General features: G+C 42.5%; 1 protein-coding gene across 6 annotated transcripts in view; it reads right to left on the bottom strand.

The window, feature by feature from the left end:
- Positions 1-24,544, bottom strand: part of LOC125460126 (protein FAM107B-like) — a 183,758-nt gene that overhangs the window by 45,666 nt on the left and 113,548 nt on the right. The window contains exons 1-2 of one of the 6 annotated variants that reach the window (XM_048547238.2): positions 21,539-21,764; positions 17,865-18,044 (exon numbers count right to left, since the gene is read on the bottom strand). The exons of 4 other annotated variants lie outside the window; for them this stretch is intronic. Coding sequence is in view for 1 of the 2 variants with exons in the window: in XM_048547237.2 (XP_048403194.2) it covers positions 21,539-21,596 (58 nt within the window). In the remaining variant the exon portion in view is untranslated. Of the gene's footprint in view, positions 1-17,864; positions 18,045-21,538; positions 21,765-24,544 lie in introns of those variants that run through there. One more of the 6 variants, XM_048547237.2, reaches the window with a different exon arrangement.

Raw genomic sequence — 24,544 nt, 5'->3', positions numbered from 1 at the left:
CCTGACAGGGAAACCAGAATGGGATTGTCACAGCTTCAACTCACTGCTTACCCCAAATGATCTCCATGTTGAAAACCTGGCACCAATATCTCGGGCATGCTCTATAGACACTGGCTACATTCACCCTATTTCCACAGACATTGGCATCTGATGCTCCCGAGCTTTTAAGAACCCTCATGGCCTGTCTTCATTCACTGACAGGGGACTTCTGCACTTCAGTGCTGCACTGGCAACTATTGTTGTAATGCTACTGTAAGAACACAGTTCAGAGACATGCCCAGCTCACGTACCAGGCAGGCTGCATCTCTGGGTCCTTTGCACAGATCATAGCACTCACCCTCACCTCTGAAGTTACCTGGGATGGTTGCAACATCCTTGTACTGCCTTGTTTCATCTTTTTGCAATTTGCCGTCTCAGGTAAAGATGCCCAGCCTCATGTTACTACGGTTGTACCTTGCCATTTAGTGCAAGTTCAAAGCCAGGAAGCTTGTCACAGTTGCCAACAAGCCTTAGTCCAAATCAAGGGTGATAGCATATCCTAGCACAGTAAATCAGTCAGGATCCTCTCCCCATGAGGAGTGAGAAGCCAAAATGACAGGTAGCCCATGGCAGCAGCTATAATGGGAGATGGAAATGGGTGGCACAGCTGGTCAGTGGTTAGCACTGCAGCCTCACAGCGCCAGGGACCCGGGTTTGATCCCAGCCTCGGGCGACTGTCTGTGCGGAGTTTGCACATTCTCCCTGTGTCTGCATGGGTTTCCTCCATGTGCTCCGGTTTCCTCCCACAGTCCAAAGATGTCCAGGCTAGGTGGATCGGCCATGCTAAATTGCCCGTAGTGCTCGGGGTGTGTGGGTTATAGGGGGATGAGTCTAGGCGGGATGGTCCAATGGGCGGTGTGGACTTGTTGGGCCAAAAGGGCCTGTTTCCACACTGTAGGGAATCAAATCTATTATTGTTAGTGCAGGTGGAGGGGCTTCAGTGTGAGAGTAAGCAGAGTAGTGGGTCTGCAGGGTTTGGGGATGGTGAGGGAACGTGGGCAAGATGTTGTAGACAACTGCGAGTGTAGTAAAGCATGAGGCTGGGTAGGAGATGGATGGAGTAGCATATGCAGTGAGGGTGAGGTTTTCGGAAGAGATGACGGTATTGATGCAGGGTAAGGGGACAGGTTTATCGACTTCTTCCTACAGTGCATTCTTGGACCAAGCTGGCATGGTCTAGTGTCCTGGGCTCCTCAGCTGCTCTTGGAGAAAAATAAAATCCACCTTGTCGAGCATGGCCTCCAGGATTGTGTCTGTGTTTGGGGTAAATATCAGCAACCGTGCAGGGCAGCTCTGGACTGACAGGACTGACCCAGGCGTACAACAGGCTTTGAAAGGTGGCACCAGGGAACAAATGGTCAATTCTAGGATATTCAGTGAATGGTAAGTTCCAGGATGCAAAGAGGATGGATATCATGTATAAAATGCACCACAGGAGCAGGAATGACAATTATTACAACAAGTTTAAAAAGACTTGACAGGAACATTTGCTTGACATCACGGTGAGAATCTCTCCAACAAACTCAAAAGTAACTTGCACTTAGCCAAAAACAAAACAGAATCTTCAGGTCACAGTCTAACAAAGTAACATAACCTGGTACGTGATTGCTATAAAAGGTGGAGTCAAATCTTGTTAAATCGTCAATATTCGATCGTGGTTGATATTCCACCACTAAGCGAATTAGGTCCTGAGACCAACTGAAATGAAAAAGAATTGGTGGTAGCTCCTTCTGTTGAGTGAGAGAACATGACAGAACATGCAAGAGCAAGCACATGACTTCCGACTCATCTGGTTATAAAATGCAGCCCTTTGCTTAAGTAACTATGTCATCCCATGATGCAAACTCGAGAACTTCATCGAAATGGGAAAAAAAAGTAGCAGCTAAGCGGTTATTGCATGCACTTATCTTCACATTCCAAAACAAACATTTCACATCTGCAGCTGTTAACATTCCCTTTGCTTCAGTGCCTAATCAGGGTCATCAGCATAGCCTCACGAGATCAAACCTGCTGTCTATTCCTTAAAATGTCAACAGGTTAAAGTACAAATTCACAATGGATTTCACAAGAACTATGATGGTGTTTATTTATTTAAGTTATAATATTCATTTGCACTTCGACTAACCTGCCTTCCAAAGCGATGTTTCAACATGCGATTAATTTTGCGCTGGCTGTGCCAGAAATGCTTCTCCCTGCCTGAAGATAACTGGGCTTTGGGCTTAAATGAGGGAGTTTCCTAACCTAATAAAAATCATCTGTACTTTAACAGTGAACTCTATCAACCGTAAAGCTTTGACCTAAATACTATGAGCAAAACTTAAAACAGGCGTCTTCTCAGAGCTTTTTACACCAGTACTTATTTTTTTGGCTTAATTTTGGTATTTACTCAGTCTCATTGTTACACTTTGTTAAAGAAGATAGTTGTCTCACATTATTGAGTCAATCAGATTAGTGTTAGTCTACTTCCAGGTCTATTAACGTAGACAGCATATTTTACAGATTTTTGTCGTGAATAATACTGCATCTTTGCATCAATGAGTGCTACAAAAAGTACACTTTCAGTGGAGCCTTGCACCTTGAATAAGTCTAGAGTCCCTTGCCTCTCAAAAGGTGATCTGAACCATAAAAGGACCCCTGGTTCCAAATTAGGAACCAAAAAGCAAAAAAAAAGCCATCTGCTTCCAAATATCTTTGCTCTCCAGGCTTTGACATAGAAAAGAAGCAATCTGAGTTACGATACTTAGACGATATTTAACGCACCCCGCCTCACAGAAGACGAAACTGGTCTCTGAGCAGAGATCCTGTTAAAAGGTACAAAGCTGAGGGAAGACAGCTGAAGAAAACAGGAATGTGGAAGATAAACATATAGAAAAACATGGAATAAAGACAAGTCTTACATAAGGAGATAACGATCGAGCAAAAACAGTTATTAACGAAGAAGGTATTAATCGCAGGAAGGGTGCAAGCTGAAGAGTAAGGAGCAAACAGAGGGTTGAATTTTAGAAACTATTAGAAAGGTAGTTACAGAAACAGTTAAAACAGGTTATCGAGATAGTAGGAACTGCCAATGCTGGAGAATCCGAGATAACATGGTGTGAGGCTGGATGAACACAGCAGGCCAAGCAGCAGAGGAGCAGGAAAGCTTGACGTTTCGGGTCGGGACCCTTCTTCAGAAATAGGTTATAACCTCCTCTTTAAAAAAATGTTTCCAATCCCGCAGATCGATTCAGTATTATCATAAGACATAAAGGCGAAAAGAGGGGAATCTACAGCATAGTAAGGTATAAGATTCTGCTGGTAGGTTTGCTGTCGTCACCATCCTCTTTCCTGGAAATTCTCACATCTCAGACCCTTACACAACAGAAAATAATCCCAACTGCCAAATTTACTTTATACTTGAATTAGCACATATTGGAGATGGTAGTGGAGAATTACTAATATAATTAATTTATGTTGAAACAAGTTAGCCTTACACGTATCTTTCAAAACTATTTGATTTGAAGGTTTGGCACTTTCATGATTTTGTTATTAGTCATACTGAACCTTTTTAACAATATTATTTATTTGAAGAAGGATGGGTGGTACAATCTGCCGTGACAAAAGGCCAGAGTCAAGTTCACTGAGGAACAATGCTGTCATCTGTGAAACCAGATAACAATGATTCAGATTCGAAGTGAGAATGATTGCAAGTCCAATTCTACAGCTAGTTCTAGTTTTATGTAGTATTGGCATTACACTTTAAAAAAATAATTTAGTTCAGTACGTGCAGTTATCTAAGTCAGGGAGACCCCATACACTTGATATATCGTCTCTTAAAATCAAAGTAAATACTACGAAGTAAATCATGAAAATTTAGAGGGATTATTTGCCTGGAGCAATACAGCTGTCTAAAATCTACAGCCATATAAATTCAGTACCATGACACTCAGGCTGTCTTGTTGGGTGTTGCATGAAGGCTACTATTATATTTTCCTGACCACTTGAGTCTTAAAAAAAAATCCACTCAGCAGATAACTGGATTTTTTAAGAAAGGAGTCACTCTGGGTCAATTTTTTTGGGCAATAGCAAAGGCATTGAGGAAGCTACCTTGTTTCACTTAACAACTGGACTGATCTGAAGGTCATTTGCCTGGCTTTTATACGGCAAAAGAGCTAGTTTCTGCTGCAAAGTACTTTGGACACAGCTGGAATTGGTGTCCATCCTGCAGAAAGAAGAAAGGAGAGCTGAGCTGGGAAGCTGCTTCTGGAAAAGGAAATCCGGTTGTGCATCCAGACTGGTACCTGGAACACTGAATGAGCTGTTCATGTAGGAAGCTGCTTCAACAACTGTTTTGGCAAAGGTTGTAGACACAGCTATGTACATTTTGTGACCTGTCCACATGCCAGAACACCAGACAGCCACCTCAGCATTCTACATCTTATCTTCATCTTTTTTACAATCGTGGGAGGAGGGGTGATTGGCTCCTTTCATATCAAACTCCACTCAGCGAACTGCAACAATTTTTTTTTAAGCAAACAGCAATCCATCACAGTTCAATCAAAACTCATAACTAGGTCAAAACAAAGGGGCCAAGTAATTACAATACTTTGAGCAAAGAGAGGAATTTTGTTAACTCATACCCCAAAAGTAAATAAAGAAAAAGCACCACACACACACACACACACACACACACACAGCTACAAAAAGGATGGTAGGGGAAGACAGGTATCTGCCTTTTATCACCTGACTGTAGCAATCACAGTTTAAAGCTGTTAGAGCCAATGCCAGAATGACCCAAGTCTTGACCTTTTAGCCACTATTGAACAGTTGTTGTTCAATGTTGTTATAATCACCAGGCACTGTCTTTTGAGGTTGAGACAGGAAGTTTCATCCATGTTTCCTCATTTCTTCCCTGTTGCTCAGGAGCAATTGTTGATGTAGATCCACTTGTATATTCGAGAGTCAGCTCATTGCTTTTCTAGTCTAGCTAACGCAAAGCTCCAACTTTCATGTTCCAACACAAATTCATAATGCACGCCTGAATAAAACAAGAAATGCAGATTTCTGGAAGCCTCACAGAGTTTCACTGCCTCTTGACTGACGTGATGATTCAGCTGGTTTGCCTGGGATGGTCAGGCGATCACAGTAGCCATTTTAGGTCAGCAGCATCGCTTTTAAACCTATGTTAGTTCATTAAATTCTTGGTATTAAAAGATAAAAGTGATGCAAGTTGAACACTGAATATCCATTTTTACTAGTAACACCTTTCTCACTCACAAAATGAAACTCAGCAACAAATTCTATTTTCTTGCTGCGATTGGGACTTGAGGGGCTGCATGTAGAGTTGTAAACTTACAGGAAACATTGGCAATATAATAAAATGTGAGGCTGGATGAACAAAGCAGGCCAAGCAGCATCTCAGGAGCACAAAAGCTGACGTTTCGGGCCTAGACCCTTCAGAGAGGGGGATGGGGTGAGGGTTCTGGAATAAATAGGGAGAGAGGGGGAGGCGGGCCGAAGATGGAGAGAAAAGAAGATAGGTGGAGAGGAGAGTATAGGTGGGGGGGTGGGGAGGGGATAGGTCAGTCCAGGGAAGACGGACAGGTCAAGGAGGTGGGATGAGATTAGTAGGTAGGAGATGGGGGTGCGGCTTGGGGTGGGAGGAAGGGATGGGTGAGAGGAAGAACCGGTTAGGGAGGCAGAGACAGGTTGGACTGGTTTTGGGATGCAGTGGGTGGAGGGGAAGAGCTGGGCTGGTTGTGTGGTGCAGTGGGGGGAGGGGACAAACTGGGCTGGTTTTGGGATGCGGTGGGGGAAGGGGAGATTTTGAAACTGGTGAAGTCCACATTGATACCATTAGGCTGCAGGGTTCCCAAGCGGAATATGAGTTGATGTTACTGCAACCTGTGGGTAGCATCATTGTGGCACTGCAGGGTGCCCATGATGGACATGTCATCTAAAGAATGGGAGGGGGAGTGGAAATGGTTTGCGACTGGGAGGTGTAGTTGTTTGTTGTGAACCAAGCGGAGGTGTTCTGCAAAGCGGTCCCCAAGCCTCCGTTTGGTTTCCCCAATGTAGAGGAAGCCACACCGGGTACAGTGGATGCAGTATACCACATTGGCAGATGTGCAGGTGAACCTCTGCTTAATGTGGAAAGTCATCTTGGGGCCTGGGATAGGGGTGAGGGAGGTGGTGTGGGGGCAAGTGTAGCATTTCCTGCGGTTGCAGGGGAAGGTGCCGGGTGTGGTGGGGTTGGAGGGCAGTGTGGAGCGAACAAAGGGAGTCACGGAGAGAGTGGTCTCTCCGGAAAGCAGACGGGTGGGGATGGAAAAATGTCTTGGGTGGTGGGGTCGGATTGTAGATGGCGGAAGTGTCGGAGGATGATGCGTTGGTGTGTGAGAACGAGGGGGATCCTCTTTGGGCGGTTGTGGCGGGGGCGGGGCGTGAGGGATGTGTTGCGGGAAATGCGGGAGACGCGGTCAAGGGCGTTCTCGATCACCGTGGGGGGAAAGAAGCAAACCAGGAAACATTGGCAATCTGGTTTGATTAACATTAGACAGTGCATCGTTAACAGTTTGGTCAACATACTGTAAAATTACCATTTTCTCATCGCTATCTGTAATCTTACCCAAACCTTTCCATTCTCTCTGTCCTTCTCTTTTATAATGTGACATATTCCTGGCTTAATTAATTTCTGATGATTTATATGATACCGCAAGGCTGGAACTTTCTCTAGCCCCTCAACTTAAATGCAAGGCATTCAAGTGCTGTTCGGAAAGAAATGTGGAGCCTACTGTAATCCTTTTCCAAGCTGGAGGAAAAGGTATCATTACTGAAGGAATTTTTGGATCTTTCTCAAAAACCAAATTGATAATAGCCTACAATCATTGGCAGGAAGTTTTTTGCATGTATTCCTCACGGGCAAATGTTAATTCACAACTTGGTTGGTATAAGATTTTGTGAAGCATCCATTACTACATGGTTTCTTTCACACACCCCATAACTAGAGTGGCTTTTTGTTACTGTGATCATGACAATGTTCTTATTTTCATACATATCCCTCAATTCATCATTGGTAAATCCCCCTCTTATCAGTTAGGAATTTAGGTGGTGCACACAAACTGGCCCCTGTTCATTTCTCCGTTAGCTTATTCATTAATATATTATTAAAGAGGAATGTGTAATAATGTAGATGAATTAAATACACACAGTCATTATGTCTATGAAATGAAAAACAAAATACTTTTCAACCTCTTATTCCATACCTTTATACCTACAAATTTGCTCAAGTCTTGATCAAGGGAGGCGCAGTCTGGGCGGGGATGATATCTTCCCATATCATTTTTACATACAGACATCAGCAATAAAACGTGTTACAAATTTAGTGTGTTATTCACCCTTATTCCAGCATCCATTAATCAGGTTTTTCACCTGTGAGAAGATGGATGAGAAAACTGTCAATACAGTTTTAAAGATGTAATCTTATTTCCTCTGAACTCCTACCTCCAGATACCAATAACACCTGTTTCATACTTTGGTTATCATCGTCCTTTAATAAGATCTACCTACTGATACTTGTATTGTGCAAACTGTAAATCCACTGAAAGTACACACACACACACACACACACTAAAAAAAGACCTAGTTGCATTTGTTCTGATGAAGGGTCTAGGCCCGAAACGTCAGCTTTTGTGCTCCTGAGATGCTGCTGGGCCTGCTGTGTTCATCCAGCCTCACATTTCATTATCCTAGTTGCAGTTGCTGTCCACTTTCATTTCAGTCTTTTCCACAGGCAGCCTGCTTAACAGTACACTGTTAAACGGCTTTGCCCCAGGATGATGCATTACAGGGATTGGTCACTGCTTTCAGTGATTTCACCATGTTGTCACCCACCAATCTGTAGCAGTGGGATTTACATTAAACAATAAGAACTGGAGTAAAATTTGAGCAATGATTAAACAAAATATTTCAATCCAATCCACTTCCCACACATTGGACATGCATCCAATGCAGTGCACGAGAATGAATTTGCAAATAAAACGTTTACTGCCGGCCTGAAACTTGTTTGTAATACACTCTGCCTGACCACTACAATCTTCTTCTTCCAAATCTTCTGTATTGTGCCCGATTTCAAAAACCTTGTTATTTCATTTGCAACATTTCACTTCACAAATTGCAATTCTGAGCTGCATCTAAAACATCTGGCATTCATAACCTGGGCGTTCCAGAGATTACTTTCCGTCTGGTTCCCTAACTCCTGTCATTTGTTACAATTTCCAGGAGTAACATTATTCTCACTCCCGTTAATTACAGTTCTTATTTCCTGACACTTCCAGGCCGTATGTCGGCATTCAGCATTGCTACTACCATTAAATCCTATCTTCTATGTTTTTTAGGGATTTCTTCCTGAAAATCTAACTTCAGTTAATAGGAGGAGCCTACCCACGTTTGGCATCTTAGCACAGTCCAACAAACTTTTAAAAGGCAAAAATTGAATTGGAAATCTCCAAAGGGAATTTTTTTCCAATCTTGAATGTAGTCTGTTAATTTCCACATTCTAAACACCCAGCTTTCTAAACTGACCGAGTCTGACTATGCCTTCAATGCATTTAACAAACCATCTTCCGTATGACTTTTGTCTGTGAATGTTAATGGGCTATTCAAACCTCGCTTGGTTTCCAATTCTGGAGACTTGGATGATACTTTACCTCGTCCCGGCTTCATGGAAGTCTCACTAAGTCGAGACCATAATTCATTTTTCTCTTTAGTGAGGATGTAACACCCATCCAAACACACACTTTTTAAAAAATTGATTTGAAAGGCTAGAACATTGGTTGGAAATATTATTCTAACAAGTTATACTTAATTCAGCCATTATTCTCAAAAAAAAACAAAATTTCTGTCTGAAAATAATTCCAAGGAAACCTATAACAGCCTGAACAAGATGTGCTATGGCAAGACATCTGGACCAGCTACATGGGAAGTTCAGAGAGGACTTTCTTGATGTCAGGAGCAATTAGTTGCATTTTCCAACAGGATTCTGGATGTTGAGATGAGATTGTCACGACGGAGTAGCGCATTGTCTATTAACAGAAAAGGTGCATTTGCTGACATTGACACTGACACATGCATGCTATGGGGTGCTTTATGTGCAGATTTTGGGAGTGGTAGGGCAGTTCAGGAGGACCTGAGAAAAGAGCCAAGGGTGAATGTGGAAGGGAGACAGAGGGAGAGAGGGACTCCCAACTCCTAGGCCCTCATTTCACCACCTCCTCCTCCTGCATTCTGGGGTCGTCTTGTCATTCCCCCACCCCCCCACTAACTCTCCAGCTTCTCATCCCTCTTCTCTCCAGGGAATCCCATCATCTTGCATCCCTCTTCCCACCAAAGAAATCCAGGTCAAATGGTAGTCAAAGTCCCACAGCTACCTAGAATACACCTCCTCCCACCCACCCTCCTGCAAAAATACCATCCCCTATTCCCAATTCCTCTGCCTCCGCCGCATCTGCTCCCACAATAAGACATTCCACTCCCGCACATCCCAGATGTCCAAGTTCTTTAAGGACCGCAACTTTCCCCCCACAGTGATCGAGAATGCCCTTGACCGCGTCTCCCGTATTTCCCGCAACACATCCCTCACACCCCGCCTCCGCCACAACCGCCCTAAGAGGATCCCCCTCGTTCTCACACACCACCCTACCAACCTCCGGATACAACGCATCATCCTCCGACACTTCCGCCATTTACAATCCGACCCCACCACCCAAGACATTTTTCCATCCCCACCCCTGTCTGCTTTCCAGAGAGACCACTCTCTCCGTGACTCCCTTGTTCGCTCCACACTGCCCTCCAACCCCACCACACCCGGCACCTTCCCCTGCAACCGCAGGAAATGCTACACTTGCCCCCACACCTCCTCCCTCACCCCTATCCCAGACCCCAAGATGACATTCCACATTAAGCAGAGGTTCACCTGCACATTTGCCAATGTGGTATACTGTATCCACTGTACCCGGTGCGGCTTCCTCTACATTGGAGAAACCAAGCGGAGGCTTGGAGACCGCTTTGCAGAACACCTCCGCTCAGTTCGCAACAAACAACTGCACCTCCCAGTCGCAAACCATTTCCACTTCCCCTCCCATTCTCTAGATGACATGTCCATCATGGGCCTCCTGCAGTGCCACAATGATGCCACCCGAAGGTTGCAGGAACAGCAACTCATATTCTGCCTGGGAACCCTGCAGCCTAATGGTATCAATGTGGACTTCACCAGTTTCAAAATCTCCCCTTCCCCTACTGCATCCCTCAACCAGCCCAGTTCGTCCCCTCCCCCCACTGCACCACACAACCAGCCCAGCTCTTCCCCCCCCACCCACTGCATCCCAAAACCAGTCCAACTTGTCTCTGCCTCCCTAACTGGTTCTTCCTCTCACCCATCCCTTCCTCCCACCCCAAGCCGCACCCCCATCTACCTACTAACCTCATCCCACCTCCTTGACCTGTCCGTCTTCCCTGGACTGACCTATCCCCTCCCTACCTCCCCACCTATACTTTCTCCACCTATCTTCTTTACTCTCCATCTTCGGTCCGCCTCCCCCTCTCTCCCTATTTATTCCAGTTCCCTCTCCGATGAAGGGTCTAGGCCCGAAACGTCAGCTTTTGTGCTCCTGAGATGCTGCTTGGCCTGCTGTGTTCATCCAGCCTCACATTTTATTATCTTGGAATCTCCAGCATCTGCAGTTCCCATTATCTCTCATATTACTTCTATCTTGCTTTGCAGTTTAGTGCTGACAGAAAGCCATGAAGCTGGTCATGGGTGTCAGCAGTCCTCAGCCAAGTAAAAAGGAGGGACTGTTCAGTCAGGGGCCCTGGAAGAGTGAGCCAAGGGCAGTGACGGACTTGGGAATTCAATCAGGCAGTTGGTCAAGGTGGTTAAGGTCTTCTCCTCATATGGAGCGAGAAGCCAAAATGTTGGACAGCTCACCACTTTTTCATGGCTCTTTCTGGCCTCATGTGGACAGATATTACCTGGAATGAGAGAAAGGGAGGTATTAAATGAGGTGAAAGTGAATCGCACAGCTGTTAGCGTTGGTGCAGGTGGGCAAGTAAGCAACCCAAAGTCCGCAAAGCGTTAGCAATGTGGAAATCGGGGCAGGTGATGACAGCAAGTGAGGGAAATTGTTGCATGCAAAAGAGAATTGTACAGCGTGAGTTTTGTTGGGAGTTGGGTGTACCAATGATGGAGCAGCAGGCTGAGGGGGTAGAACGAAGGCAGTATCACCACACTGGTGGAGCAGAAGTGGGCAGTGACTGCTGTGCACTTCTCTAGACAGCACAATGGCCAGACTGGGAATCTCATATCAAGCTGGCAGTGCCTGGTGTTGGGGCCTTCTCTGTAGATCCTGGGGAAGGACGGTGTTCCCCTGGACCATCCATCCACTACGAATTTTCAGGTGCGCCTGCCTGCAAAGCAGGGTGCCAAGTTCTCCTTATCTGCCATATCCAGGTGTTTGTTATGAACAGTGCAGAGCAGCTTATCATGCACCTGGACAAGCACTTTTTGAAAGGTGCCAGTGATGCCAATTCATTCCGGGATATCAAGACAGTGGCGAGCTCTGTCAATTAAAGCGAGTGGGAGAATCAGGCTAGCATTGGAGAGGAGGTGCACCACAGGGGTGGGGAAAGGTAGTTAATGAGGTGGACCTTGGGATAATAATGCAAGAAAACTCACTACATCTTGTTCAGAAATATCCTCTTTGGCATTTAACACAATTGATACTTAGTCATAAAAAACTCTATGGTTTATTGTCTCCAATCTTCATCTTTCAGCAACTATCTTCTCCCACCAACGTCAGCGTGGATCCAAGGCAATGGATGAGACTGAAACCAATCTTTGTTAATAGAGTTTATTAACTACTCAGTCTTACAGCTTCTTTCGCTCATCATGTTTCTCTATATTTACCCAGTCAGTCAACGAACCAACCCCAGTTGCCTTAGCTATTTGGTATTTAACCTTAATTAGGCTGAGAGACTAAAAATATTTTTAAAAAGGTAAGATTGAGAATATTAGCGAAATGTTTTTGAAAGGAAAAGAGCAAGAAGCACAAAGGAATCATGTATCATTGTCCTCAAGGTGATTTATGCACAATTTAAAAAAAGCAATTTATGCTTGTAAAACAAGCAAAAGATCTAACAAATATTTTAAAAGAGATAGTATATCTTTAATTAACTTAACTTCCATGCATTAAAGTCTAAGCATTTTGCCAATGAAATAGTTACAAGTAACTAAGCCTTAAGAATAGGAATTTACACAACAATCCATGACTGGCAATGGCATCTTCCAATTACAGTAACATCAGTATGCTCGGAATTGAAAATAATAATTTTCCTGAGGTTGTCACACTGGCTGCAGTTCAGGAGAAGAACTTGTTTTTAATTCTAAAATGAGAAAAAAATAGTTTGACAAAGATTTTCATGGACAGCTGTGTAAAGGGATCAAGAAATTTGGCTTAGTCTTAAAATAGAGACTGCATACGTTGGTGATGTCCCAAGAACCATGTTATATTCATCCTGCCTCCTCATTACCATCACAATAGTTGTGTAAGCCAGCACTGGAGTTGTATTCTAGTTGTAGACACCAGGGACAATTCTGCACGAAATTGCAGCAGCAAGTACTGACACAGCGTAGATTCTGATGGCATCTTGTAGACTCTTACAGGATAGGAAGCGGGTCATGCTCTTCCCCAGGAGGCAAAAAGCTCTCTGGACAATATTGGCATTGCTCGTGAAAGACAGACGAAATCAAGGACAAGGTTCTTAGTTGTCAGAACAAGGTTGCAATACTGCGTGTTGACTGACATCACCAGGGTTGTCATGGCAACAATACCACATTTACTCTGTTTACACCGCCAACATTGCTGGCTCACTAAACACAAGACCAAGACTCCCCCATTTTCTTTCACTCTGCCAGAATCACTGCAAGGCACTTCATTACATCCCCATCACCCTATACTCCGGCTTTAATTCCATCCCGGTCTTCTCCACGTCATTGTGGTACACTGTACACCGGTTATTTGACCATTTCTGTTTATTCTTTCGTGCGATGTGGGCATCGCTAACAAGGCCAGCATTTATTGTCCATTCGAATTGCCCTTGTGCTGAATGACTTGCTCGGAAACTTCAGAGTGCACATTACTGTTGATCTGGAGTCATAGGTGGTCTGACCATGTAAAGGCAGTGGATTTCCTTCCTTAAAATAATTTAGTGAAAATAGATTTTAAATAGACATTGATATACATTCTTGTTTGATGGCAACCACTTGACAGAAGCATTCAGTGCCAAATTTATTAACTGCATTCAAATTCCACTAAATGCCATGACGAAATCTGTACTAACGTCTCCAGAGCAGCAGCACATCTCTCTAGGTTACTTGTCTTTTGACATTACCGCTATAAGGCTTCCCTTTTAACAGAGGCCTTTGCTAAACAACATATGGAAACTCTCTCACAGGGATGGCTGCCCTCGCTTCAATAGGTACGCTGAGCAGAGGAGGCCAAGCCTGACTGCGCACACACACTGCTCCAGAGAGAGCAGGGTGGCCATCACAGGGTGATGCTAATTCAGGGTCACCGCTGTGACTTGCACACGCCCTGCACACTGCACGACCAGCTATGAATGATTTCATCAGCCACTTCTCACTGTCTCTGCTTTCTTTTCACTAGAAGGGAATCCAGGCTTTGTCTTGCATGCTGGAGCCATGGACATATCTTAACTCCTTGAGGAGGAAAAGGCTAAAGAATCGGTAACAAAGCAAAATCTAACTTATTTACATCTATTTGGCAATGTAGCCTTTGTAAATGTCATTTAGAGCTAGCCTCCATTAGTACACATCTACATCATCAGCATTTTATGAATAGAAACAAAATACTGCAGTTGTTGGAGATTGGCAATAATGAAATAAAAAGTGCTATAGAAACAAAGCAGGTCTGGCAGCATATGGGGAGAAAGAAACAAATTTCACTCAAACATATCACCAATACTTGCCAGGCCTGCTCTGCTCCCCCAGTACTTGCTGTTCATACATCAGCATGTTATCAAAATTCAGGAATTCACAAAGCCTCCCTGACCCAGGTAGAGGATGACCCCATCAGACAACAGCAGCTATCCAGGCAGTTCATTGATCAGTGAATTTTTTGCTCATCCGTCTGTCAAAACCCAGGTGATTGGTAGTAGAAGTAAGACTTACAAACATTAGCAAGGCTTTTACCTGGCCACCCTTTCCAAGAAGTGGACACACCAATCTGGGTAGGTTCATCTAGTTTAGTCAGTGGCCAGGGACTGGAGGGTGTGACTGCAAGTGAGTGTGAGAAAGTAGAAGAGAGGAGGAGCCTCAGCTCTTTGTGTGTCGATTGTTGAGGTTCTCGCAGCTTGTGGGGGTGTAGGGTGGAGGAACTGGCCATGGCATTGATGGTACAAGAAGACATTTCAGGGGGATTGTAGGGGGAAATTGAAAAGATTGTCATTGTAGTAGAGGACAGTAAACTCTGTGGGTATATACACTTCTCTGTAGCTGAGAGTTTTGGTGGTCAAATGGCAATGTTGCATATACAGTGCAAGGGCTTCAGACTTCTACCCTGGCCATGAAAGGAATTTGCAGCGACAGGAAGAACACTGAATTGCCATCATTCATGTGGATACCAAAGACATTGCCAGATCCAGGAAACAGGTTCTGCTGAGAGAGCATGATCAGATTTAAAAAAAAGCAGGTCCTTGGGATTATTATCCGAGCTAAAAGCAAACTGGAGTAAGGCAAAATATGATTACAGCATTAAATGCATGGGTCAAAGATTGTTAGGGGTGGTCTTCACCTAAACCACGCTGAGAGGTGCTCTACTGTATCATGTAATTAGGGTGGTACATAGGGCATTGATGTAAACATTCAGGGACAAGGAATCAAGTGATAGAAGAGTGACAGTCTGAAGTGTAAAGATTGGAGAAAAGTTGCGATAAGGGAATTGATGATGACAGCATGACAGAGAGGGGACATGGTGTTCAAACTTGAGTGTACCAGAAGGCAAGGCTAGAAGCTGTGATTTTTTTTTTAGGAAAGCACTCTGTGCTGTCAGTTTGTCTGCCTTGTTGCAAATGCTGTGCGTGTTCAGACAAAGTGAAGTAAACAGGAACAATTAGTGAATGCTGGAGAAATTTGACAGAAATATGGCATCTGAGAGAGAAACAGAGTTAACCATTTAAGCATGGTATGACATTTCTTCAGAACCTCTGCTGAGTTTCTCCAGCATTCTCTTTGTTTCAGATTTCCAGGGTCTCTGATTTCATTGCCAGTATAGGGACTTGGCTGCAAGGTGACCAAGGCTGGCAACTGAATGTTCAGGATATTGAATATTTAGGAAGAAAACATAAAAGGGGGCAGGAAAACACTTAACAAAAGGGTGAGAGAGAAGTCCCTTAATGAGAGAAAATCTTAGACCAAAACACACAAGATGTAAGATCAGCTTGGGTGGAACTAACAAATAGTAAGACACAGCAAATATTGGTGGGGATCGTTTATAGGTCACCACAGAAGTAATGTAGTGTAATATATAAATCAGGGAATCAGAGATGGATAGAATAAGGTTAACGTCAATCTACAGATCAGCTAGCTAAATCTAAATAGCATTAATGATATGGAGAACAAATTCCTGGATAGTATAGAAGATGGTTTTCTAGAAAAATGTTAAGCAACTAAATTGGTGAATAGCTATCTAAGATCTAGCATTGTGCAATGGGAAAAGGCCAAATATAAATCTCATAGGAAAAGACACTTTAGGGAAACTGACCATAACAATGGAAATGTACAGTAATTTGAAAATGAACTGTCTTTGGCTCCAAATGTCTTAAATATAAAAAAAACTTCAAAAAATATGGGGGACAAAAGTCAGCTGCGGTCGATTGGAAAATGATATGAAAATGCCTACACAGTTGTTAAAAAAAAAACTTAGTAAGTCTGAGGATTGGGAAAAATTTTAAATTTAAAGTGAGGACCAAGGACTTGATTTGGAGTCCAAATAGTGAGAAATACACAAGGGAAGATTGTAAACAAAAAAATCCAGAACGAAGATTAGCAAATATATTTCAACAAACAAACACTGTGTGTGACTGTCTTCACTGACAAAGATATGGAAAACCTTCCAGAAAGTGAACAAAGAGGCTAGCAAAAGTGAGAAGCTGAAAAAGAATTATATTTCTCCCTTATGTTTCATAATCTTGAGGGATTTTGCGTGTAAATAGTTAGGCCATTCTGTGTTTATTGCTTAATAAACCAAACATGGCGCGCTTATGTTTCAGCGAGAGACCAGCCAATTAAAAATAAAACAAAACACAATATCATCTATCAAGCTACATTTCAGTCTGGGGCCTGACTTGTTCCATAACAACATTAGCTGGCATAGAAAATTTTGGTTGGCTTGGTAGAGTCAGCATGGATTTATGAAGAAAAAGTATTGGTTCATTAACTGATTGGAATTTTTGAGGTTGCAGTCAGCAGAATAGACAAAGGAATGAGATCATAAAAAGTGGATGCGGTGCATTTTTGGATTTTGGCTTAAACCCAAAATAGATGGCTTGTAACAATTAGAACGCATGGGGTTGGGAGTAATATACTGTCATAGACGGAGAATTCATTATCAGAGAGAAATCAGTAGGAATAAACAGGTTCCTCTTAGATTGGTAGGTTGCATCTAGTGGGGTATCATAAGGATCAATACTCACTAATACACAATCCACGTAAAAATAATTTGATTTAAATGTGTGGGCCAAACATAATCATGTAATTCCCAAGTCTGCTAATGATCAAAGGCTACTTTAGAATGAGAACAGCAAGAAGGGTGGAAAAGGACCTTCAAGTGGATTCAAGCAGGGTAAGTGAAAGGCTGCCAGATGGAACATAACATGGAAATTCTAAAGCTGTCTAATAGCAGGGCAAATGGAAGTGCAGAATATTTCTTAAACCGAGGGATTGAAAGTATTGACTTTCAAAGAAACTTGGGTGTCCTTGATTACAAGCGCCTGAAAGTTAACCAGCAAGTGCACAAAATATTTAGGAAAGCAAATAATATGTGGGCTTTTATTGCTGAGGTTTTGAGTACAAGAGTAAAATGAGTCTTGCTGCAATTGAACAGATCCTTTTGAGTATTGTGGAGAGTTTTGATTCCTTTATCCAAGGAAGGATATCTTTGCCAATGCAGGGCATTGGTGAAATTTCACTGGACTGACCCCTGGGATGGAGGACTGTCCTTCAAATTGGCCCATTTTCCTCAGGGTTTAATGAGAATGAGAAGTGATGATCTCACTGCAGCATACACAGTCTTTACAGGGTCCAACAAGAGAAATGAAAGAAGAAAGAAAGGATGATTTCCTGGCTGTGAAGTCTAGGACCAGGGAATACTGTCTCCATTTAGGACTGAGGCAAGGAAGAATTTCTTCATTCAGATGGTGGTGATTTTTTTAGCATTTTCTTCTTGGGGGTTGTAAAGGGTCAGCTACTAAATATGTTCACGATAAGTGATTGACATGACGCTAAGCTGGGTGGCAGCGTGTGCTAAAAGGCTGCAGGGTGAATTGGACAGGCTGGCTGAGTGAGCAAATACTTGTTAAATGCAATATAATGTGAATAAATATGAGGCTATCCAGTTTATCCACAAAAACAGGAAGGCAGGTTATTACCCGAATGGTGGCAGTTTTGGAAAAGGTGAGGTGCAATGAGACCTGGGTGTCATGTCGGAACAAAAATCGCTGAAGGCTGGCATGCAGATGCAGCAAGCAGTGAAGAAAGTTAATGACATACTGACCTTCATAGCGAGATGATTTGAGTAACGGAACAAGATGCCTTGCTGCAATTATACAGGGTTTAGGTGAGGCTGCACTTTGAGTATCGTGTGTGGTTTCGGTCTTCTAGTCTGACGAAGGACATTTTTGCTATTGAGCAAATCCAGCAAAGGTTCACCAGGTTGATTCCTGGGTTGACAGAACTGACAAATGAAGAAAGACTGAATCGAATGTACTTGTACTTGCTGGAATTTAGAAGAATAGGGTCAGGGGCGGGGTTGGTGGGCGGTGTTGGTGAGGAAATCTCAGACGCATACAAAATCTTGATCAGTGCAGATTAGATGTGGGAAGAATCTTCCCAAATGTTCGGCAAGTCCAAACTAGGGGTCACAGTCTAAGAATAAAGGGTAAGCCACTCAGGACTGAAGCAAGGAAGAATTTCTTCACTCAGTTGTGAACCTGCAGGATTCTCTACCACAGAAAACTATTGGGCCCAGTTCATTAGGTATATTCAAGAGGGAGCCGGGTTTGACCTTTGTGGCTAAAGGATCAAGGGGTATGGAGAGAAGGCAGGAGTGGAATACCGCAATTGCACGATCAGGCCTGATCATATTGAATGGTGGTGCAGGGTCAAAGGGCTGAATGGCCTACTCCTGCACTTATTTTCTATGTTCTATGTTTCTATGATAGATTTCTAGATATTAAAGATATCATGGGATACAGATACAAGCAGGAAATAGCATTGACCTGTTAAATCAGCCATGATCTTGTTTTTGGAACTTCTATACTTGGAATGTAAGTCAATGACAGTTTTCAGGAATTTTGAAGTTTAGACCGATGACTTATACATGGATATCTATGGCATTTCAGGAAACATTTACCTTTTGACTGCTGTCACTCTTTTTAATTTCTGACAGCAATGATGCTTCATTCTGTAGTTATGCTATTTTTCATGGATACTAAGATTTGGTCTGATATCTTTGCCCCCATACGTGTACAATTAGAACAAAGCAATTATGCTTACTAAACAATCGTGGCATTTTGGGCACAATTTATGCACACAAGAACAATACCTCCAAATCTTCGCAAGCACTTATGCTTGTCTCTCTCCACCCATAGTAATGGCCCCACCTTAAGTTACAGCTTCACATACCAGGCTCCTACAATTCCATTTGTTTAGACGTTCCCAAATTTTGAACTTGATTTTAAGGTGTATCAGGGAACAAAGTTGTATTTCTAGCACTGCACTGTGATTGTTTTGCAAATTTTCATTTATGCTCTTGTGCAAGCCATAATTTTAAAAAAAGGGAGAAAAACTTCCCTGATCAGGGTTCCTAAAAACAGTCCCAATGTGGCACTCATTTTTAATTATTTCACTCAGGCCCAGGTTTCTCCCTAATTTATTTGTATAACACCAAACGCAAACTCTGTCACAAATGACCAAAATCTGACAGTGTTACAAAAACAATACATTTAAAATGTGGGGAGCCGCAGGAACAGCATCGGCAGTTCTTACTGTCTCTGAGACATTTGGAATGTTTTCCTTGAGGAAGTATTCCTTGGCATTTCTTAATGAACAAGTTAGTAAAGTTTGCTTAATAGAAAATGCGTCTATTATTAGAAAGCATGCATTTTAAACTTAGATTCAATCTCCCAACTGGAAGAAACTCAATTCTAAATAACTAAAGTATCTTTTAAAAAAGTTGTTTCAGAGATAGTAGGAACTGCCGATGCTGGAGAATCTGAGATAACAAGGTGTAGAGGTGGATGAACACGGCAGGTCAAGCAGCAGAGGAGCAGGAAGGCTGACGTTTCGGTCCTAGACCCTCCTTCAGAAAACTCCTCTGATGCTGCTTGGCCTGCTGCATTCATCCACCTCTACACCTTGTTATCTATCTTTTTAAAGAAAAAACTATTTTCTCATTAGTTGGTGTACAGTAGTTGGTTTAACTATTCTTTCACCAGAATGATCTAGCTTAAATTGCTGAAGCCTTCAAAAGGAGTACAATTATTAAAAATTCCAATGATAATTAAATTGACCTTGATATTGGGTCTGCATCAAGTATGATGGTTTTAAAATCAGTGCAAGAGACTGAAAACACAAGTTGTGCTGACTGCAATTTATGCATAAAATTCCTCAATCTTTGTGCCTGTTGCACAGATATCATGTGAATAGCACCAAGAAAATCGTGCAAAACTTCTAGCAAAATTCAGAAAGGGAACATACACGCGAGTTTAGCACTTTTCATGATGCACATCCACTTTTGCAGTTCCAACTCTACTGAAAATATAGGCAGGAAATTTTGACCTAACTTGACATTAGAAGATAGAAAGCACAAAACAGCATAATTTGAGTTGAAACTTCCAAGTCACACCTCTGTCGGAAATTCCAAGGCTCGTTCCAAATTTAAAATCAATATTCAGTTGTGTGGTTGAAAACATACTGCATATACGTAACAGTTGTAAAGGATTTTAGTCGAGGAGAGCAGACAGAACAAAAATCACAGATTACCATAGTAACAAGCAGGCTTTTGCCATGGATTCCCATCATCGCCAAGGATCCGTTAAGCAAAGGGGTGAGTAAATAAGAAAATCAGATTGACTCTTATCTCAGAATTTCCAGATATTAAAAAAAACAAATTGGAGACGATTGATAACTAATGTTCATGTCCATCAAAAACTGGAAATATTAAACTGACGCAGAGCTTAAGCTTACTATTTCTTTCATTGACGCTTCCTATCAAACTCGACCAAACATTCATCCCTGAAAACTTATTGGGGACAATTTAGGTCACTGTGTGAACTTTTCCACTTGAATGAAATTAAAAGCAGATTACAGCTCATGAATATGCATTGCTTAATTCAATATTACTCAATTGCTATTTTCAGAAAAATTAAAAACTTTGTTAAGTTGTCGTTTTTCATCACGGTCACATTTGCATTGATTTTAAAAATGCACCAATATACACAAGTTCAATTATTTTATTCTAAAAAGAAAATGCAGTTGTTATTAAAAAAGCTACTTTTCATCCCTTATTAGTGCAATTTTCCCCAAAATTGTTTATGTTCTCATTCATGTAAGAGGGTTGCCATGGTCACTTAACAGCAACTTTATCCTTTCATGTACGAAATCTCTCCAAGTGCAGCGGAGGCTGCCCCTTGCACAGGCACCAATCAATGTTAGAACTTGTTTCCCTTGTCATTCAGCCTCAGAACAAACAAACAGCAACTGTAAGGTGTTGCCTTGACATACTACCCTGCCAGCAGGAACTTCTGCACTTAGTGTTCACTGGGGAGTAGGAATGTGTGTGTTCATTGAACAAGGCAAGAAAAAGACAAGTTTCTTTTTACAGAAGACAAGTTTCCCTTTCACGTTTAGAAATAAAACACTTGATAGTCTGTGTATCTTCACATTCTCAACATCCAAAACAGTTTTTGTCAAATAGGAGAAAGTTTTTGCAAAGTAAATTACATCATAAAATCGCATCCTGTAGTACAGGTTAAACTAGTTACTGTCTTGCATTTTTGAGCTCTATTCAAGATCCTTAATGTTCAAACAATGCCTTTAAATTTAAAGAATACATTTTTATTTAAATAGTTCCTTTTTCAAAGGACCAATCAGATGGAAAAGTAATATTCAATGTGTTTTAGACAGGCTTAAACTATCACATTCTCACCTATACACGTATGTAATTACCTGATTTAACCAACAGTCCGCGGGAAGGTCCAGCCGGAGCCCTTGTCTGCTCCCACATTTTCTGAGACTTCGGGCAGTGTTTTCTTGCTTCTGCGGCCCTCTCTCAAACTAATGGCTCGGAGAAGTGAACTGTTTTGCGGGTTTCTGCTCGCTTGGTCTCCCCTTCCCAGCCCTGTCTGCAATGTTGAAGTCGAGAGCAGCTCAGCCTGAACAGCAGAAAGATGAGTCACGTGGGCTCGCCCTGCTGCAGAACTCCAGCCTCTCCTGCTGTCAGCTCTAATGCGAGAATGTTTCTTCCACCCTTCAACATACTGATAGCACCCGGAGTGGAAGCTTGCAGCATTTCACTTCGGAAGGGATACATTTTGTAAAAGATGGCACTTATCGCTGCAGACCCACTTAACTCGTGGGTCACTCTGACCATTTCTGTACCTAAGATTTGTTTCCGTTAGATCTTCTGGAGCTCATGGCACCGATTTGGAACAAAACGTGAAAACGTTCAAAGCCATGGCAGGAGTTAGTATCGCTCAATATGCACCCTTACTTTAATTTAAAACGTAGCCTCATGATTTGGTTTCTGTTAGAACAATGAAGCATTTTGGAAGAGATTGGACTGAATTGTAAGGTTAGTTGACTCAGTGCAAGCTCCGTCAGGTTCCATACAGGGTTTCTCTCTGCAAGGCCTGGTAAGAATTTCCTTTCGGCATCTTACCAAACTCACCTGATGAAGTGTGCATCCTGCCCCTATGGTGTCCCTAGAACAACTTTCCACCGCAAACATTTCTCTAAGTGGAACCAGGCACCCACACCTGATCAACCAGCCTTTTTAATCACTGTAGTGATAACCCTTCTCCAATTTCGCATTGTCGCCTGATGGCGAGGCAACCTGACAGAAGTTAATAAAGAAATGAGAGTTATATAGATAGAGTTAACAGCTACTCTCTTTTCCTTAGGATGGGGGAAACTTAAAGACGAGGGGACACCTTTTTAAGGTGAGAGGAGAGAGATTTAAAAACAAAATGAGGCAATTTTTTGATGAAGTGGTGGATGTGGGTACAATTGCAACGTTTAAAAGACATTTGGATAAGTACATGAATAGGAAAGGTTTGGAGGGATATGGGCCAGGTGGTAGGCAGGTGGAACTAGTTTTGTTTGGGATTATGTTTGACATGGACTAGATGGACCAAAGGATCTGTTTCTGTGCTGCATGACTCCATGATAGTTATTCTCATCAATAACCATGTTAAAACTTATGGAATTATGATCGATGTTCCCAAAATGCACCCCCCCCCCCCACTCAAACTTGCGATTACCTGGCCAGGCTTATTCGCCACTACAAGGAGGATGGGGCTTTTTTCCTTTGTGCATGAACCCTGACATTATAGGGAATTATGAAATCATGAGGGGCACGGATAGGGGAGTTAGCCAAGACCCATTTACTAGGGTAGGGCAGTCCAAAACTAAAGGCCGTAGCTTTACAATGAGAAGGGAAAGATTTAAAATGAACCTGAGGGGTAACTTTTTCATGCAAAGGGTGGTACGTATGTGGAACTTCCTGCTACTGGAAGTGGTGGGAGGTGGATGCAATTACAAAATTTAGAAGGGATTTGGATGGGTATAAGAAGTGGAAGGGCTGAGAGTGATGAGCCAAATGCTGGCAAAAATGATTAGGTCAGTTAAGAATGTCTGGTCGGTGAGGAGGAGTTGGACCGAAGGGTCTGTTTCTGTGCCGTATAACTCTATGACTATATCTAATACAACATCTTCCCTAGGTGAGCTATCTACATATTGTTTCAAGGAACCCTCCTGGAGGTGCCAAACAAATTCTGCCCCATTAAAAGGAGTCCCGGTCAATATTGGAGAAATGAGTATCATCCACTGAAAAAACCCTGTTGTTTTTGTATCTTTCCATGTTAAGTTCTACATATCATTTCTTCTATCACCCACTGGGTATTGGGAGGACTGTAATTATAACCCCATCACAGTGATTGCACCTTTCTTATTCCTGAGTTCTACTGATATCCACTATGACCTCTTTTAGTGCAGCTGCACTTTCTCCTTAAATCAGTAATGCACCCACCTCTTTTACGTCAGTTTTATCATCCTGTAACATCTAAACCCTGGAATGTTGAGCTGTCAGTCCTGTCCTTCTCTCAACCAAGTTTCTGTAATGGCAGCTTACAGAAACTGGTGAAGGAAAATGAATTAGTTGTCTTCCTGCTTTAGGTTTCTTTCCTAATGCAGGAAAAAGCACAAAGCTTTCCCTTCCAGAGACCCAATGGCTTCTGACTTTATTGTTCGCACCCAAAAGTTGTTTGGCTACCTGAACGTCAATCACATAGTTGTTGGCAAGCAGAAGGCTTGTGTGATCAAATACTCATTAGTCCATTGGTCAATCAGCTACTTGTTGCTAGCTAAATTTCACTTTATCCACACCCCACCTTGGTGCTAGTTCACCTGCAACAAAGCTTCCTCTCTTGGTAGAGCAAGGAGCAGTATTAAACTGCACTTTATAGTAAGTGCCGATAACTCAGTTTTTAAGAAATGCAATAAGCCTTTCAACAATCTTTGGTTTTTAAAAACAGTCCTTTTCCCACTTCACTCCACAATCAACTACACAGGAAAGTAAAAAAGGAGTTTTTACAGAATTGCATTAGCTATCTGTCAGTCCTCTTGTACTATACACATTTTTCCTAACAAATTTTTAAATGAACAGTAATGCCTATGCTGTTTCTTCCCCAGATTATCTTAACCTATCTAGATGCAATGCATTAGAACTGGGCTTCATCAATACAATTTTGAGAATTTACATAGAAAATAGGAGTAGGAAGCAGCCATTCAGCCCTTCGAGCCTGTACCACCGTTCATCACAATCATGGCTGAATGTCCAACTCAGTAGCCTAATCTTGCTTTCTCCCCATAACCTTTGATCCCATTTGGCCCAAGTGGGAAATCTAGCTGTCTCTTGAATACATTCACTACTTTGGCAACAATTACTTCCTGTGC

The sequence above is a fragment of the Stegostoma tigrinum genome, chromosome 11 (genome assembly GCF_030684315.1).
Source record: "Stegostoma tigrinum isolate sSteTig4 chromosome 11, sSteTig4.hap1, whole genome shotgun sequence".
Taxonomy (NCBI): domain Eukaryota; kingdom Metazoa; phylum Chordata; class Chondrichthyes; order Orectolobiformes; family Stegostomatidae; genus Stegostoma; species Stegostoma tigrinum.
The sequence above is the reverse complement of the archived record's forward strand: the minus strand, read 5'-3'. Positions and strand labels throughout refer to the sequence as shown.